This window comes from Danio rerio, chromosome 17 (genome assembly GCF_052040795.2).
Source record: "Danio rerio strain M-AB ecotype USA chromosome 17, GRCz13ab, whole genome shotgun sequence".
NCBI classification, from domain to species: domain Eukaryota; kingdom Metazoa; phylum Chordata; class Actinopteri; order Cypriniformes; family Danionidae; genus Danio; species Danio rerio.
The window spans coordinates 16,400,001-16,419,296 of NC_141037.1; the positions used below are offsets into that span (position 1 = coordinate 16,400,001).

The following is a 19,296-nucleotide window of genomic DNA, read 5'->3' on the forward strand; positions in this document are numbered from 1 at the left end:
AGGATTTATAAGGCCTACAGATCATCTGTATTATGGATATCTATTATTTTGAATATATCTCTATTTATGAATATTCTTTATATAACAAAAATGCACTGATCTGAAAGAAACCCAAATGTGTCCTACCTTCAGAAAGAAAATCGATGTTCTCACAGAAGAGTGGTGAATGTTTCCATGCCTGAAGTTTGTGCAGCGAGAGCTCAGCGTCAACTGAAGAGAGGAAGCACATCCCTCCTATTTAAAACCTCTCAAGTATCAGTCCTCTGAGGAATACTTGCCCTTCACTGGACGGAAGGGCTACTTCAGTCAATGGACAGTTAACCTATCATATCCTAAGATGAATACACTGTCCTGGAGAAACGACATTGAGAATTTTAAATGAGTGAAGGATGCAAAATCGATATTTTAGGACATCATATATAAAATTAAATTTTGATATAAAATTATAATTTCAATATAAAAATTCAGCTTTTTCAACATTCAAATTATGGGTTGCACTTCCAGTTGAGGGAACTTGCATTAAATAAAATGAAATAAAATCATGCAAAATAATAAGGTTGTATTACAAATAATCTATATTTGAAGTGCAGCTTAGGGTGCTTATTTTTATCCATCATATGATTACGATTGTTGCGATTGGTATTTTATTGTGATGTTAGCATCGCAAGAAAATCTGTGGGCAAAGCTCTTTTATGTTTGACTCCTCCAGATTATTTTCTCTTATTTAACACGTGTGTAATATTGCCGCAAAATACTCCTTTTTGGGGGGTTTATACAAGATCTGTTGAGATGAATTTGTTAAATATAGTTAATTTATTATACATAGTTTCCTTTTAATATTGGATGGATGAACTTATAGAACTGAGCTTGACAGAAGTTACTCCAGTAATTGACACAAGGCATCTAGGGGTTCAGGGAAAAGGTTGGATACATAATATATTACTATACATTGTTTTACTTGCACAAAAAAATGGGTTAACCTCAAATTAAGCCAACAGAATTAAAACCTTATTAGCTTTTACCCTGAACTTTGACTGACCATCAATGAATCAATGAGCTAAATGTAATCAGTCAATAATAATGGACATCTATTTACGAGGGCAACCTTGTTAGGAAGGAAATGGGAAATCTCCTAACAGACACTGAGAGCTCTACTGCATTGATTTATTGATTGATATGTGCCCTGCTTTAATTTAGGAATATCCGGCAAACATTTTCCCCAGCACAAAAGCCATTTTTGACACCCATTTCAGACGGTGGTCAGGGGTCCGTTCCTGGCAGGCACCCAGAAAGCATCAAATATCAAGAGTAACATCAGTTCCGGTCTGCTAAATGGATCACAAAATAAATTCAATAATTCATTACGGCTGTGAAATCATTAGGTGATGTCATTCTTAAATATTAAAATATTTTACGCTCATTTATTTAATATTACAAAGACTCTAACGTATTGTAATGAATTATTCAGCAGAAGATTGAGCATGTTTTTTTCCCCCACTTATTTTCACTGTAATCTCTCTCTCTCTCTCTCTCTATCTAGTATGTGTGCGTGTGTGTGAGTGAAGCAGGATGAGATCCAACAGACTGAGTGATGAATTCTCCTGTGATCTGTTAAAAGTGGTTGATCGGATCAATGTGTAGAGGCACAAATGATTCAGTTGTTCCACTCAACTCTTGTCTCATGGCTAACATGCATTTAGTCCTTTCTTTAATAATATTATATTTCTTTTTATACAAAAAATAAATAAATAAATTTATATATATATATATATATATATATATATATATATATATATATATATATATATATATATATATATATAATAGAAAAAATATATATATATAGGCAAGGCAGTGGCGCAGTAGGTAGTGCTGTCGCCTTACAGCAAGAAGGTCGCTGGTTCGAACCTGGCTGAGTTGGTGTTTCTGTTTGCATGTTCTCCCTGCCTTCGCGTGGGTTTCCTCTGGGTGCTCCGGTTTCCCCCACAGTCCAAAGACATGTGGTACAGGTGAATTGGGTAGGTTAAATTGTCTGTAGTGTATGAGTATGTGTGTGTGGAGGTTTCCCAGAGATGGGTTGCGGCTGGAAGGGCATCCACTGCGTAAAAACTTGCTGTTGCTTGGCGGTTCATTCCGCTGTGGCGACCCCGGATTAATAAAGGGACTAAGCCGACAAGAAAATGAATATATATATATATATATATATATATATATATATATATATATATATATATATATGTGTGTGTGTGGTTGTTTATACAACAGTATACAACTGTCTGGTTCCTGAATCTGATTGGCTGATAGCCGTGCAATATTCTGCAAATAACTGCACTCGTACAGCCTCTTCACCCTTCTGTATTAATCTGCCCACATACAGCAACAAGCAAGGGACACTCTACAGTTAAACAATATTGCAGCTGTTGGGCAACATAATGTACTTTTTAGGGTTTTTTTAGTCGAAAATGTAGTTGTCTAGATTGCCTATAGTGCCTATTTGTAAATATTTATCATTTCTAAAAGACATCGGGTCGGCGACCATAAGTCTGTATGAACCTAGCAAAGTGACTTTCTGAGTCAATCTCTCTTGTATGTCGTAGTGCTGTATTTATACCATATAATTGTAGTGTATTGAGTGTGAGAGTTTTGAAACAAATCTTTGCGCTTGTGACGGCCTGAAAGGTTGGCCGCACAGTACTGTGTAACAGCGTGCGTATTTATATACACACACACACACACACACAACCACACATACACGCACGCAACCATGCAAACATATTCACAGTTATGCAGACATGACATTTCATTTTATAGTTTCTTTCTCCATATCTATTATACAAATCACAATACACAGTTTCTTTCTTGTGCTTTATTTATAGAAACCATACATTTTTGTTACTACTAAATTAATTTGGAGTGCACACAAATTAGTTTCGTTGTATGATTAATGTTTGTTTCTTTTTTGAGTTACCGAGTGGCGCGCTGGAGACAGAAAGTGGTGGCCGGGTGGCTTCCGGTGCGGCAAAGATTGGAGTCCGGGCGGGAATGCCGGATTTATGCAAAATGGTTCCGCCCGGGCAAACCAACCGCTTGAATAATGCAGGGGGAGAAGTTATTTTAGATATCCTCTTTGATCAAATATTTATGTATTGATTTTGTTAATTTGTTTATATTGGTTAATGTTTGATTTTATTATTTTTGTGGTAATGTTGTTATTGCATTTATTTTGTTTTTGTGATGTATGTAGTAATGTGAATTTTTGTCTTTATCCCTTTGTAATTTAAATGAGCTCATCCTTTTCTTTATAAGCCTGGCTGTTCTTCATTGTAGCAGGTCATTTTGTGTTGGTTGGTTATGTTGGCCTCATGTTCCTTTACTTTCTTTTTTGTTAAATTATATTAATTTGAGGACTTATGTCCTATTTGTTGAGAATAAATCTCAAGTGGAGGATTTTTGGCTTGTGTTCTGTTTCCTTTGACCCTCGTTCCCTTACAGCGCTTAACAAACTAAATTAATTATTTATAGGCTAATTGATGCCTGTGCGGTAAGGTTTCCCTATCCACAAGAGCAAAAGCGAAAGTGAACTTACTTTACATCATGTTAATAGCAATGCGCTTATGGTGCGACGCAGCTGGCTCTTAAAGGTAATGGGAGATGAGACTCTGATTGGTTTATTCTCAAAACACACCTATAACTCATTAAGAAAATAAACTCAACCCTTTTAGACCATGTGCCACGGCGCAAAGCCGATTTTCCCGTCCTTAAGTTAGCAAAAATGCGTTCTGACATGCCCTGAAAGCGTTTGCGCCCTGCATTTTGCGCTCTGCGCATGGACCGTCAAAATAGAGCCCTCTGTTTTGATTTCCTTTTTATATACACGATTATGCCATTGAACTGTTGTATAAACACAATATCAAACTCGTAGCAGTGCCATATGGCTCTATATTATCACTGGTGGGACACTAACTCACGCCTCCCAACAGTGCCGATATAAAGCCATATAGCACTGCTATGTGTATATGTATATATATATATATATATAATATCTGTGTGTGCACATGATTTTTAACAGTGAATTATTGCCAAAATTTTCTATTTCTAAGAATTATTCATCATATAAATGATTCAAAATATAATACTAATAAAGCATCTGTTGACTAACTAAAACTATTTAAAATATGAACTTGTCTTAATAATAAATAAAATCAAAATACAATCAAAATATTAGACAAGTTAATTTTTTCTGTTATCTTTGCAATTAACTGAAATAAATTCATAGTAAATGAATAGTAAAGAAAACTAAATACCTAAAAAAGCATTAATTAAAATGCAAAAACGCTGAATAAAATATAATGATGATAATAATAATAATATTTCCCAGAGATGGGTTGCGGCTGGAAGGACATCCGCTGCGTAAAAACTTGCTGGATAAGTTGGCGACCCCGGATTAATAAAAGGACTAATTCGACAAGAAAATTAATGAATGAATGAATGAATAATAATAATAATAATAATAATAATAATATTAATACAAATAATAAAAACAACAGCATTTGTTAATTCATTTTCCTTCAGCTTTGTCCCTTTATGTACTACCAACTAGGTACCGCCAACTTATCTAGCATATGTTTTACACAGCGGATGCCCTTCCAGCTGCAACCCAGTACTGGAAACACTGATACACTTACATTCACTACATCCAATTTAGTTTATTCAGTTTACTTCTAGTACATGTCTTTTGGACTGTGGGGGAAACTGGAGCACCCAGTGGAAACCCACAAGTACACAGAAAGAACATGCAAACTCCACATAGAAATGCCAACTGACCCAGCCAGGGCTCGAACAAGCGACCTTCTTGCTGTGAGGCAACAATGCTAACCCCTGAGCCTGCCATAATAATAACAGTACATCTTTATCATGTTAACATACCTTTACTTGCTTACAGGCAATCATTTATTTGAACTGTTAGGATAAAAAAACTGCATTAACATACATTTTTAAAAACTACAATAAACAATGTATTTTCCAGCATTATTTACTTGTCCTCATCATTTAACTTATCATTTACAAGTGTATTTTTGCAGTGAATTGGTGAACAGCATCATTTATTCCCCTCTAACCTTCCAGCCTCGTGGATTACCAGAATTTTACCGCTTCTCTCAAATACTTGGACTAAATTTGGATTCCCACCAGACCGCACAGAGCAGAAGTGAAGCGCGTTTCGCCGGAAGAAGTAACAGGATCAGACAACTGGGAGAACAAGCTCTTGTATCCCATATGTGCACAAATCTGTAGCCTATACTGATATGCAGAAAAAAGCCAGTAACTCAGTATGCCCATTAACATGGCACACTTTATCAAAGAGAGGGAGCCGTGCCAAGCAGGTCTCAGATATGCCAGCTATTACTGTACTATCGATCTGATGCACAGCAGAGCATCCATGCACATCATGAATTTTTCATTTGATTGTGTTGTCAAACTGTAAGACAAAGGCCGCACAAGCCTCGCCCTCATTTTACGAGCTTTTTTTGCTTCCTCAACGTACAGTCTCAACACCTCCCCGAAGACTTGTTTATGATAATAAGGAAGTTTAAGGCTCTCAGTAAAAGACTCCTGCAGTCCTAATGATTCCACTGTCTGCAGCAGTTCACAGCATGTCTGGACGATAAAATCACATGACCATCATTCAAGCATATGTGCACTGCTGTTGCTTCAGAACGGTGGCTCTTTGAACGATGGAGAGTCTGTAATTAAATCAGCGGGAAGTCTCTGGCTCCATAGCTCTTGTGTTCATGTTCTCCACATTGATTTGTATCAGTATCTGGGCGGCTTTGGGTAACAGCTGAGGTGCTCTGGGTTGTGTCAGTTTATGGGTTTTGAGAGAAAACAAATCGCCCTCTGATATTTTAAAGCCAAAAGTGTGTCGTTTTTAAATACTGAAATGCTTTCTGAGTTTTAGAGACAAGCAAGCAAGGCATTTATAGATTTATTTGTCTCTTAGGTACTGTTAAAAAAACATTTCTCTGTTTCGTTAAGCATTTATACCTACTCAATGTGCTGGCACTCTCTGGATGCGTACTGAACCTTTTCAAATAGATATCAATACACTATCATCCTGTCCTAACAAAGTATACGTCACCAGAAAGCTTATCAATTAAAACTTGAGATAATGCAGAAATCTTCTCACTAATTTAGCAGTGCAGAGTCACATTTAGTTTTGTGGTTAAACAAACAGAAAATTCTAACAATGAGTTACAATTACGAAATACACTCACCGGCCACTTTAATAGGTACACCTGTCCAACTGCTCATTAATGCACATTTCTAATCCGCCAATCACCAAGAACAGGAAACTGAGGCTACAATTCACACAGGCTCACCAAAATTAGAGAACAGAAGATTGGAAAAACAGTGCCTGGTCTAATAAGTCTCGATTTCTGCTGATTCATTCGGATAGTAGGGTCAGAATTTGGTGTCATCTTCCGATGGCTACCTCCAGCAAGATAACATAAATATGTTATCCATGTCATAAAGCGTGAATCATCTGAGACTGGTTTCTTGAACATGTCAAGGAGTTCACTGTACTCAAATGGCCTCCACAGTCACCAGAACTCAATCCATTAGGGCACCTTTGGGATGTGGTGGAACGAGAAATTCGATTCATGGTTGTGCAGCAACTGCGTGATTCTATCATGTCAATATGGACCAAAATATCTGAGGAATATTTCCCGTACCTTGTTGAATCTATGCCATGAAGGACTAAGGCAGTTCTTAAAGCAAAAGGGGGCCCAAACCCAGTACTAGTAAAGTGTACCTAATAAAGTGGCCGATGAGTGTATATCAAATTGATTATTTAATATACACATTAAACACAAATATGTTTAATTAATTTTGTATTATGCTAAATTTTCGTCTCATTATTCATTCATATACAGTCATTAAAGAGAAACAGACTGTATTTCCATGATTTGTATCTTCCACTCAATGTAATGATCCATGGTTTAGTCATGTGAACCAGTATATCAGCTTTCTGCAGGCATTTTTTTTGTTGCTCTCAGCCTCCCTATTTCCCGCAAGGTTCATTCAATACCTGCTGTCTCTTTGCTTCCCTTTTCGTGCAAGATATCGAGCTTATTAAGGAAGCCTGCAGCATTTTTAAGCAGTAATAGGAGATGCATTATGGAATTGTTATTGTCACAAGTGCTTTGCCTGTGTTCCTTCATTAAACGTGTGTATATATTGTAAGCAAACATCACTGAGCCTTTTTTTGCTCAGTTTTGGACAAATTAATCCAAAAGGGCATTATTAAAACAGAGAAATAGACAGAAAATTGTCATATTGTACAATAAGGTTTTGTTAGTTAATGTTAATGTATTTAACAGAAACAAGGTATAAACACTATCTGTACAGAAGTTATTATTAAAAGTCATTTACTAAAGCATTATTCAAATCAAAAGTGATAAACACTATTAAATAAACTATGTTATGAAGTTGAACTAACAATGAACAACTTTGTCTTATTCATTTATTCATTTTCGGCTTAGTCCCTTTATTAATCTGGGGTCGCTACAGTGGAATAAACCGCCAACTTTTCCACAATGTTTTACGCAGTGGATGCCATTCCAGGTGCAACCCATCACTGGGAAACATCCATACACACTCATTCACGCACACACACACTACGTACTATTTTAGCTTACTCAATTCACCTGTATCAGATGTTTTTGGACTTGTGGGGGAAACTGGAACACCCGGAGGAAACTCAACGCCAACATGGGGAGAACAAGCAAACTCCACACAGAAATGCCCACTGACCCAGCCCGATACTCGAACCAGCGACCTTCTTGCTTTGAGGCGATACTGCCCACTTCTCCACCGTGAGGCCCATGGCCCGGTTACTTCTGTATATATACAGAATATATATTTAGTTTTTGTTTTAATGGAAGGTCATGGAAAGTGTTGTTGTTTTTCTTTCCCTGATTATGGAGTTTAATTTGGAGAATTTAATATAAAACAATCTAACAGCTGTTGCAAACTGTATCTCTTTGCAATAAAAAAGTTTTAAGATTATGGTGATTGGGTGTCGGGATGACTGGGTAGCTTTACCTAAGACATAGGAAAATGAAGTCCTGTTTAAAATAATTTAAGACCTACAACACAATATTTTAGTGAATTTTAATTTTTTAAGACCCCGAGGACAGCCTATTAAGAAAAACTGTAAATAAATGTTATCTGAGTGTTCATGTTAGCAAATGCATGAACTAATAGTAATGAAACCTTATTGTAAAGTGTTACCCAGAAAATAAATTAATTAAAGTGGTTCTATGTGTTTGCATGTAGGCTATTAATTACCTAATGTTAACACTCTTAAAAAGTTTACAAATAAAGGGTGTTTTCGCACTTATGCCAACCATTTTTGGTGCCACAAATAACCTTTTAGAGAACAGATCTTAAGGGTCCCGTGAAGTGCTTTAAAATATGCATTTAGGCCCAATCCCAGTTCTACCCCTTGGCCCTCCCCCTACCCCTGCATTCATTTGTACATTCACGTGAAGGGGTAGTGGTGTCCTAATTCTTTTTGGATGAAGGTGTAGGGCTAAGGGGAAGGGGTAGATACCCTGCAAAAGGGAGATTTTTCAGGACCACACTCAAAACCAACGGTTAAGAAACTTTCCCAAAATACACCAGCCTCAACGGCAGCATGGCTGCACCCGGAAGTAAGGACATCCACAAATTACTATTTTTGTCATTATTATGAATTTTTATGACAAACAAGCACATGTTTTAATACATTCTTGACAGCGTTTGTGTTTTACCGTCATGCTTTAAAGGGCACATTGTTTATGCTAAAAAAACGCTAAAATAAAACCTGCTAAATTTCGCTATCTATAATTTATAATAATAACTCCTGTATAGCAGGCCCACAACATACTTTCACATCTGACGCAAAGACACTCGGAATCCCCTGTCAGAAATGTCTAGTGGCTGAGTATTTGCTTTTTACAGTGTCTAGTATAACGCTAATGTTGTTGATAAAAATAGCCATATTGGCGCATTATATCATTATGATGATATCTTTGCCTTTAGTGATTTCCTGAAGATGAATATCAAAAACATAGCACAACTAGAATCATTACAGCAGTCGCCATCGTCTGATCTCACACAAAAATAAAATTAGTATTAGGCTTTTTATTCGATGATTGACGTAATCTCAACCAAAACACGAAGAGAAGGTGGGACATAGTGTAGCTCCTCCACCTTTTTGAAATTAGCCAATGGTGTTTTGCTTTATTTCCGCTTTGCCAGAGAGAAACAAAAATGAAAAGTGTCTTGAAGGGGGCGGAGCATGTTAGATATAGAGAGCATTTGCTTATAGATATCCTAAAAATGAACAATATAGATACTAACATCTAAAAAACTTTAAGCAAGGCAAGGCAAGTGTCAAAGTGCTTTACATAAAGAGGAATAAAAACAAATAATAAAAATGATAAACAAAACAGATAAAAACAAATAAAAATGTGTTAAAAGAGGTTATAAAAGAATCAAAAAGAAGAGATTTTAATTTTAATATTTTAATTTCATGGGACTTAAAAAGAACAATTTGTTTTCAAATATATTTTATAATCAAATTTAAATAATATCATTTTAATTACCTCATATGTTGACATGTCGGTTGACTTCAGATGTTGTGCAAAACAAATGATATCCCTGTCATCACATGCTTTTATATTTGCTGTTCTTACCATTGCAAATTTGTCTTTATGGCTAGAGTGTTTTGGTATTGAGATGAAAGCATGCAGCACATATGCACCACATTCTATTGGTTTCTATGTATTAAAATGCCTAAATAATCTTCTTAAGACAATCATTAGAATGATTGACTGCTCTGTGGTCTGTTTTGCTATTATATCTTAGAAAGCTTACAGTGGAGGCTCATGGAGAGGATCAATGGTAGGTGTTTTCCTTCTCAGGTTTCTTGTTGGTCCTTTCCGTTCACTCACATCCTGCAGATATGCATTGAAAGCTGCACAAAAACATTTGAAAAGATTATTAATTTTTTTTTGTTTAGACACTTGAGAAAATCAATACGAGAAGGAAGAGAGATGAATTCCAGTAACTGCTGCTGCTGTATATGTCTGAGTTTGCACTTTACACAGCCTGTCCTTATAGAAGATGAGATATAAACACACTTGAGACTGCATGAGGTCAGGGTTGAGTTGGTTAGCATGGTTTAGTTAACATCTGCTTGTAGTTTTTACACTTCTAGATAGTAAACAACATCTTGATGCACATGAAAATAGCAAGTTTACATTTAGCATTTACATGAAATGTGCATAAGTTAAATTACATATGTATATCAGTTTGTGTTTGTGGTCACTGTGTCACTGTAGTAGGGTAATCGTGTGGTGTTTTGGCAGAAATGTACCATAGTAATTGTTTTGTAGTGATTTGATTTAAAGTTTCAATATTCAGATCATTTTATTGATTATTGATTATATTATTCCCCAAAGCACATTTATAACATTCCAAATACCAGTATTATTCATTCATTGATTCATTTTCCTTCGGCTTAAGTCCCTTATTCATTAGGAAAAGAACCGGCAACTATTTCGGCATATGTTTTACACAGCAGATGTCCTTCCAGCTGCAACCCAGTACTTGGAAACACCCATTCATTATGGCCAATTTAGTTTATTCAATTCACCTATAGCGCATGTCTTTGGACTTGTGGGGAAACTCGGAGCACCCAGAGGAAACCCACACGAACACGGGGAGAACATACAAACTCCACAACCCCTCCAAGATTTTGAAGAATTCTTTCTTTTGAAGGATAATTTCTTAAAACAGTGCCTCCATGTCAAATTTGACAGGAAACTCTCGAACAATTTATCTCTAAAGAATTTATATTTATATTATATGGCACTTCAAGCAGTCTTTATATCATTAAAAAAAATTAATTATTTTTTAATCTGACACCTTATTCTTATAAATCTGACACCTAATAATTATAAATCTGTACATTAAAAGCATGCTGCAGTTTTGGAGTACTGCACTGGAGGATAAAAGGTTCCGGGTTTAAATTCATGGTTTTACTCTTAATCCTTCCCAAAAAATTTTATAAGCATTTTGCAGTTATTATTCTTAACCCGTTTTTCTGTCAGTCTGCTGTCCTAGTGAGCATGTTTTGTCCAAACCTTATACCTTCGTTTTGTAGATTCTACATTATCCTTATCATTGACATTTAATAATTTTGACTTTTTAATCAAGTTTAAAATCATTTTGTTTGTTTTTTTGGCCACTTTAGTTGTTAAAGTAGTATTGATAGAAGAGTTAAAGGGATAGTTCACCCAAAAATACAAATTTTGTCATCATTTACTCTGCCTTTACCCTTTACTTAATCTTTCAGTTAAAGACAAACAAACATATTTTGAAGAATGCTTAAAAGCTGTAACCATTATTTGTTTTTGTTTTTTTTACTATGGAAGTTGATTGCTAAAATTAATGGGAGACTGGGCGTTCTCTTCATTGGCATTCGAATATCCTCTGATATTCGCGACGCAGAATCGCTGAGTATTTTAAATCATCTCTTGAAACTTACTTTTTAGGGTAGCTTTTAGTTGTATTTATTTGACTTTTATATGATTTGTAGACCTATTATTATTATTATTTTATGTGCTTTTATTCATTTTCTTGTCGGCTTAGTCCCTTTATTAATCCGGGGTCGTCACAGCGGAATGAACCGCCAACTTATCCAGCAGGTTTTTACGCAGCAGATGGCCTTCCAGCCGCAACCAATCTCTGGGAAATTTATGTGCTTTATATATATATATATATATATATATATATATATATATATATATATATATATATATATATATATATATATATATATATTCCCAGAGACGGGTTGCAGCTGAAAGGGCATCCACTGCATGCGCTGGATAAGTTGCCGGTTCATTCCGCTGTAGCCACTACGTATCTTTATAAGTAAGAAATATTTCACTCTGATTTTAAATACTAATGTTAATAATTAAAATAATAGATAATATAAATATACATTTGACCACCCCTTTAACGATTGAAACCATTGTTAATGTCTAATCAGTCTATTCTAGGAAAAAGTCTGTTTTCTTGTAAAATAGGTGTTTGTATTTATATTTAGCCTGAAAATAAAATCTAATTAGATGCATGGTTTGTAGATTAACTTACATTAACATATGAAATAGCTAATCAGATAATACTTTAAGTCAGAATCATGGGTCAGAATACACTAAATATTCATAAAAACGCTGAAAAGATAAATACGTTTTATTAAAAGACAAGATGTAAGGTAAAAATAAATACATAAAGTATTAAAGCATGTATTACACAAACTAACCAAAACAGTGGACCCCCTTGATCGTCAATGTATACTTTTCACACTATTTATAACCACTTGGTGGGTAGATTTTCATTTTTGGGTGAACTATCCCTTTAATAACTACTGCCGGAAACTCTTTAATTTCACACCTGACAGTCTCGTCAAACAAGTCAGGGACATTTTTTTTCCAATTCGAGAGGTGTAAGATCACAAAACCAGTTTAACAACCAGTTATTTACCAGGATAAACCTTTTCCCTAAACGGTTACGGACGTCATCGCGCCGCGCCCTCGTTAAACTCCGCGCCACGTCATATTCCACGCACGCAGACAGAGGGTGCGGATACAAGCCCGGCTCTTTATCTCATCATTCTTTGCCATGATTGGTCAGACTTACATAAAACCAGTCTGTGATTGGGCGATAAGAGAGCTTTTTATAAACCGCACCAACCAAAGGAATCAGCGATTGGCTAGAGGGCGGGGATTCTCAAAATAAGTACGGAAAAAATAATAACCCTTCAGGAAGTGTGTTTGTCATGCTGGGACATTAATATTTCTGTCTGTAACTGGATTCGAGTTGCCAGGATTCATTCAAACATTTTAAAGAAGGAAGCGGTCAATATCTATTTGTCTCCGTAAGTAAATGGCAAATCGAACTTGCCTAAATCAATCCAAAGCAGTTTGATCGCGAGCTCTTTACGGGTTTAATAAGGCATATGGATGTTATTTGTTGAGTTAGAGATTGGGAATGTAGGCAGGGTGATTTGGTAATCAGGGAACAGCAGCTAGAAATATGAAATGGAAGTCATATAACATATATCTGATTAGGACGTTATGTTATTAGCTTTCTGTTGTGAATTGTGACCTTTGCCATTTAAACGCTTCATTTATCAGGGGCTGCCACAAACAGTTTTGAGATTGTCATGCTTATGTTTGGAAATCTAGCGTTTCTTTTCTTTTTGGATAGTGTGATTTCCTTGGTTACTAATCAATTTTGATTTTATATATTTATAATAATGTAATTGTTACTTAAACAACAAGTACATTTGTTACTTTTTTACTTAAATTGTATTTATACATTTGCAAATTGTTATTTATTTTATCAATCAATTTTATTAATTTTATCAATATGTAGCACTTTTTTACTACAACCAAGGTTGACAAACGTGCTTTACACAAGTGAAAACAAATTATACAGCACGACTAAAAAGCCGATGCAAACCAATATAAGAAATATCAATAAGATACAACCAAGCAGCAGAAAAAAAATGTAATGTCTTTTTTTTATCTTAGTTTCTTTTTTTTTTCAAGGAACAATTTTTTAAAATATGATGGGTCTTAATTTTAAGGCATTAAAAAGGTCTTGAATCAGAACAGAAAGTCTGAAATACGAAAAGTCATGTTATTAAATGTTAATTTAACTAAATGACTTTGTCAGTTTTAATAAAAGTATTTAAACCCAAAGCTACATTGATATGAGATAAACAAATTATATCTGATTAGGACCTTATATTGTTTGCTTTTTGTTGTGAATTGTGACCTTTGCCATTTAAATGCTTCATTTATTGGGGGCCGCCTTAAACTGTTGGAGATTATCATGCTTATTACTGGAAAACTGTGTTTCTTTTTCCTTTTGGATAGTGTGATTATTTTATACCTTTGATGCTATTCATTTTTTTAATTTCATATATATTTGTAATAATGTAGTTGTTACAGTATCAGTAAATTGAAACTTTTTTTTTTTTAACTTAAGTAGTATTTATACATTTTCGTAATCTGGTGTTAATTTTGAGGCTTAAAAAGCTCTTAAAGAGGTGGTCCAGAGAGTATTTTAAGGCTTGGTTGTGTTTATGGGGTGCAAAACAATGTGAGCTCATGCTTCATTCGTAAAAAATGGTGTGTGTTTTTTATTTTTATATATCTTACTTACTTTATTATATACAGCTACTCTGTTAACGTGAAAACGACAGTCGTATTTCCTTGTTCGTCCAAAAACTCGGCCTCAAGAGGCTCTGATTGGTCATCTAACATAATTTGCGGTGATTCGCAGATCGGCTTCATGTCACCAGGAAGAGTCTGCTATAACAGCGCATCTGGCCACACCCCTTTGCTGCATGTGGTGTATGCTTGTAGCCTGAAGGGTTTATGACATCATTAACCTGGATGTATTTTTTTGTAGTCCCCAAACTTTGTTCGCTGTAGGCTTCTCTAAGCTAACTCTGTAAAGGCCAATGTCTCACTTTGCATTGAACTTTAAGCATATTATATTCAGTGACGTTCACACAGCGACATTACACATGAACTAAAGATTAAAATATGATATCATAGTGGAACACCCCTTTAAATCAGAGCAGAAAAAGTTAATCAATTTTAATTAAACTGTTTTGGTCACTATTTTAATTCCTATAAATGTATTTAAATCTTGAAATAACAATATTGATCTTTAAATTAGGATACATTGACATGAGATGCTAAATGAAGAATTTAAAAAATGTAAGTTTATACAATCATGTTTTAGTCATGTATAAAAGTTACTGTTTAAATAAAGTAGTTTTTTCCTATAATTGGCAGTTTTTTTAAATAATAGACTCACTTCTGTTTGATAAATAAACCATTAAAGTATAAAAGTCATGCAAAATAATTAATGAAACCTATACAAACTACAAAGTTATAAACTTTTAAAACTGAAGTATTAATAATACAACTTATTTCATGGACTATGGGTGAAATTTACATCAAGTTAGATTAATTAATCATTATTTTAAAAAGTCTTACATTTACTTTTAATAAAATCTAAAGCAACCATTATAACTATCATATTTTACAGTGTTTTGTAGTTTAAAAGGTCTGATCATTTCATTAGTAGACGCATCAAGCTGGACACAAGTTTGACTTTGAATTGTAAATGTTTGGTTGATCAAAGTCCGATTAAATAGTCGTCAGGAAGGTATTCATTGACAGGGATTCTTCAGTGATCATAAATTGGAATAACGTACTATTTTATTTCAGGGCTTCTGGAATGTTGCTCGACGAAACTCCGCTGTTTGATCCTTCTCTTCTCCAAGAGCTGGACTGGAGCAGCAACAGTGTCTCCTTCTTGCCAGCCATTTCTCCCTTTCAGCCCGGAGAAGGTCTGGTCCTCCGTCCTCTCTGCACTGCTGACCTGAACAGAGGTACTGCTCACCAATCAGTAGTCTGACTCTAAACACTTTGGTTTACTACATCAAATCAAAATGTTTTAATGGATTTTTTTAGGTTTCTACAAGGTCTTAGCACAACTCACAGAGGCTGGAGATGTCACAGAAGAACAGTTTAAAGGTAATGCAAGATCATCATTTAGAAAAATACTCTCTCTCTCTCTCTCTCTCTCTCGCTCTCTCTCTCTCTCTCTCTCTATATATATATATATATATATATATATATATATATTTATATATATTTACACACACACACACACACACACACACACACACAGTTGATGTCAAAATATTATCCCTCCTATGTTTTTTTATATTTCTCAAACGGTGATTACCAGAACAAGGTGTTTTTCACAGTATTCTCTATAAAATATTTAAATATTAAAACATTTAAAATATATAAAATTATTCTTCTGGAGAAAGTCTTATTTTATTTTGGCTTAAATAAAAACAGCTTTTAATTTTTAAAAACAATGGTCCATATTATTCGCCCCCTTGAGCAATATATTTTTTTCTGATTCTGTACAGCAGTGGGGGTTGGGGGACAATAGGGGTCGTTTGGAGATTTCCAAATTTCAAATTCACTTTATTAAAATATTAGACCTAACATAACATTTCCCCTTTACCTACAGAAGAGTAAAGAAAAGTAGTTAATAGTTACATAGAAAAACAACATGCAAAAAAAAAAAGTCATCAGCCTTACAATTTTTTGTGTCCCCTGGGGGGATTGTTATATTAAAGACACAGCAGATAGATTTTTTGGTGCCAGGTTAAATGTTCTGACACCTTTAAAGCACCCACGCACATTAAAAATAAATAAAGGCCACAACTGAACATGGAGAATAGTCTAAATTATGGTGTGTTTGCGCTGTTGTGTGCAAGGTTTGTTTATTTATAACTACCTCAGATTTGCAAGTCACTGCCATTATTTTGGGGGTCGTGAGCTGAAAAAATTGGGAACCCCAGGTCTACAGAACAAAACAGTTCTACAACGACTTGCCTAATTTACCTAGTTAAGCCTTTAAATTGCACTTGAATAGTAGTATCTTGAAAAATATCTAGTAAAATAGTATTTACTGTCATGGTAATGATAAAAGAAATCAGGTATTAGAAATGAGTTATTAAAACTATTATAAGAACTAGAAATATGTAACGGAAAATTTTCTTTCCGTTAGACAACTATTGGCGAAAAACATGCGGGGGCTAATAATTCTGACTTCAATATATGCATTAAAAAAATAATAGTCTTTTATATAACCATCAAATGTTTATTTTTTATTAAAGCAAATTTTGAACATATGAAGAAATCTGGAGACTATTATGTGATAGTGGTGGAAGACACAAACCTTGGGCAAATTGTTGCTACAGCAACACTAATCATAGAGCACAAATTCATCCACGCTTGTGCAAAGGTACATTTTAAACATGTTTCAGCTTCATGTCAATGTTTTCATTGTGCAAAATTATACACTTTATTATATATATATATTTTTTTGTCATCCTGACAGAGAGGCCGTGTAGAAGAAGTGGTTGTGAGTGATGTTTGCAGGGGGAAACAGCTAGGAAAACTGTGAGTTTGGGTTTTAAAGTGCCCCTTTTCTGCTTTCAGATATTACCTTTCATGTAGGTGTTTGTGGAAGTAAAAAGGTCTGTAAAGTTTCAAAGGTTCTGTTCACACCTGGCATAAAGGCGCATTGTTGCCAATCTGATTAGAGGTGGATTACTGTACATACAAGTTTAAATCAGGTTAAAAAGTTCCACTTCTAGAGGTAATTAAAGACTCAATCAGTCAGATTGCTTGATCGGATTGCTCAACTCCTTAGGTAATTTTCACACCTAAACATCACTTGCCTTCTTTCTTAAGTTTACTTTTGCAAGTCAGTAGGAGCATCCCAATTTATATACTTATAAACTATTCTATTCCCCTTTTTAACTCTTAATTGTCCAAATAGTGCTTTAACACTTGAAATTACAAATAGATTACACTTTAAATAAGAAGATCTTTCAGACTGTGAATGGCAAAGTTCATACACTAGCTAGACAGTTTAAGTGCATAACGAGCCATTTTGGAGACAACTAATATTTATTATCTGCTAACACGCGCAACTAGTTTTCATTGTGCACTTTTCATGTAAAAATACATGTATCATTTCCATTTAAATATCCTGTTGTGTGGCTTAAACTTTTTTTCTTTGTATATTTCTACATTTTTTTTTTAAATAATGTATTTTTATTCTTCTTTTATGTTGATTTACTATAGTATCTTATTTATGGGCACTTGCTGCAGGAAAGAGCAACAATAGTTTTGTTGCATCTCCATGTGCAATGACAAATGAAGTCTATTCTATACTATATTTCCAAGCAAACCAAAAATCACATTCAAGTAAACGATCGTCTCACTGGTCAAAGTGCACCTCCATCAGCTCAGCGTGCTTAACGTGGCTTTCTTTGTAGCTATCATTGTTATTATTTTGATCAAGGCTGTCTGTATTTTGGATTTGTTAATAGTAGACAAATCACAACACTGGGCCATCTGACTGTTCAAACCAGAGAGGCACTTTTATATTAATTGTCAAAAAAACAAAATAAAATGAATAAAAATCAATTTAATCTGAATCAAAAGTAAAGGTTTAAACCATTGTTTTACTTTTGTTTTTTTAGGTTGGTATCAACACTGACCCTCCTCAGCAAAAAACTGCAGTGCTACAAGGTTACACTGGAATGTGCGCCAAAAAATGTGGAATTTTACAGAAAGTTTGGCTATTCCGCTTCGGATGAGACTTACATGCAGTGCCGGTTCTTCAAATGAATCCAAACGAATGTTGAACATCACAGAATGTTTGCTTTAGGACTCTTGATCTGTTCTGGGAGAACCTCAGATCAGACTACCTCGAAGTTGCACATTTTCTAGCCAGTAAAAAAAAAGAGACAATAAAGCTTGGTAATGTGATGTCAATTAAGTATCAGTAACAAAATATTGTGACAGAAGCATTTTGAATTCACTAGAACACAGAACAATGTGCAGAAATGGCACTTCAGTTTGCAGAATGTGTGGTTTACAGTGACTGAAACTAAAAGTAACACTGTGGCCTGTAAAAAGAGAAAAGACAAACATTTTGTTGTATAGAGGGGGTTTATATACTTGAATATTTTCTTATGTCAATTTCTATACAATTTTTTTTTTGGCAAAAAAGTGAAAAACAATTAAAATTACTAAAATTGTCATAGATGTTTCCAAAAGTGCTTTTTATAAAGCGATTCAAGGTTAATTTACCTTTTTATGTTAATGTTATAGTGTGTAAAATACCAAAAGTCAAATCTGAATCTATTTTAACTTATTTAAATTCTTCACGCAAGTTCTTATCTTCAACAGAGACCAGTTATAGAAAAGATAAAAGTTTACTGTTATTTATTATGCTCCTGTATTTTGGCTCTGGTCTTAGACACTGAATCATTAGTTTTTTTTGTCAACCATAGATGAAGGAAAATAAGTTATTTTGCAATATATCCTGAAGCGATGAAAGCATATCTTTGTACTTTATTTTTATATGTCGACTGACGGGAACAAATAAGGAGCATCAAAATGCTGCTCACCTGTCAGTCAAAAGATGGTAGTGATGTTTTATATCTGATATATTTTAAAATTGGTGTAAAACGACGATTGGTGAATGGGTTAAAAATGTTGCATTAAAAAAATTATGACAAGTCTCAAGTTCATTTTGTATTTCAATGAATTCTATCCA

The 19,296-nt window shown here is 34.5% G+C and overlaps 2 protein-coding genes across 5 annotated transcripts in view; one reads left to right on the plus strand and one right to left on the minus strand.

Moving 5' to 3' along the window:
• socs4 (suppressor of cytokine signaling 4) overlaps positions 1-15,665 on the minus strand; it is a 19,850-nt gene extending 4,185 nt beyond the window's left edge. The window contains exons 1-3 of one of the 3 annotated variants that reach the window (XM_087289662.1): positions 15,353-15,665; positions 9,922-10,021; positions 127-210 (exon numbers count right to left, since the gene is read on the minus strand). In XM_087289662.1, coding sequence (XP_087145788.1) covers positions 127-210; positions 9,922-9,934 — 97 coding nt within the window. In that variant the 5' untranslated portion in view covers positions 9,935-10,021; positions 15,353-15,665. Of the gene's footprint in view, positions 1-126; positions 211-9,921; positions 10,022-12,597; positions 12,723-15,352 lie in introns of those variants that run through there. The other 2 variants (XM_087289663.1, XM_087289664.1) reach the window with 2 other exon arrangements.
• On the plus strand, positions 12,877-19,265 carry gnpnat1 (glucosamine-phosphate N-acetyltransferase 1). Of its 2 annotated transcripts, NM_001024374.2 has the most exons (6): positions 12,877-12,991; positions 15,366-15,529; positions 15,612-15,674; positions 16,838-16,965; positions 17,062-17,123; positions 18,215-19,265. In NM_001024374.2, the coding sequence occupies exons 2-6, from the start codon at positions 15,376-15,378 to the stop codon at positions 18,360-18,362; spliced, it is 555 nt and encodes a 184-aa protein (NP_001019545.1). In that variant the 5' UTR covers positions 12,877-12,991; positions 15,366-15,375; the 3' UTR covers positions 18,363-19,265. The 2 variants fall into 2 exon arrangements, with proteins under 2 accessions (NP_001019545.1, XP_087145264.1); XM_087289138.1 differs by lacking the exons at positions 16,838-16,965; positions 17,062-17,123.
• Positions 19,266-19,296: the final 31 nt, after the last annotated feature.

Excerpts from the sequence above, each read along its gene's own strand:
- gnpnat1 (NM_001024374.2), top strand. The coding sequence starts at position 15,376 with ATGTTGCTCGACGAAACTCCGCTGTTTGATCCTTCTCTTCTCCAAGAG. Across the intron at positions 15,530-15,611 it reads CACTGCTGACCTGAACAGAG|GTTTCTACAAGGTCTTAGCA; the intron begins GTACTGCTCACC and ends GGATTTTTTTAG. Across the intron at positions 15,675-16,837 it reads CACAGAAGAACAGTTTAAAG|CAAATTTTGAACATATGAAG; the intron begins GTAATGCAAGAT and ends TTTTTATTAAAG.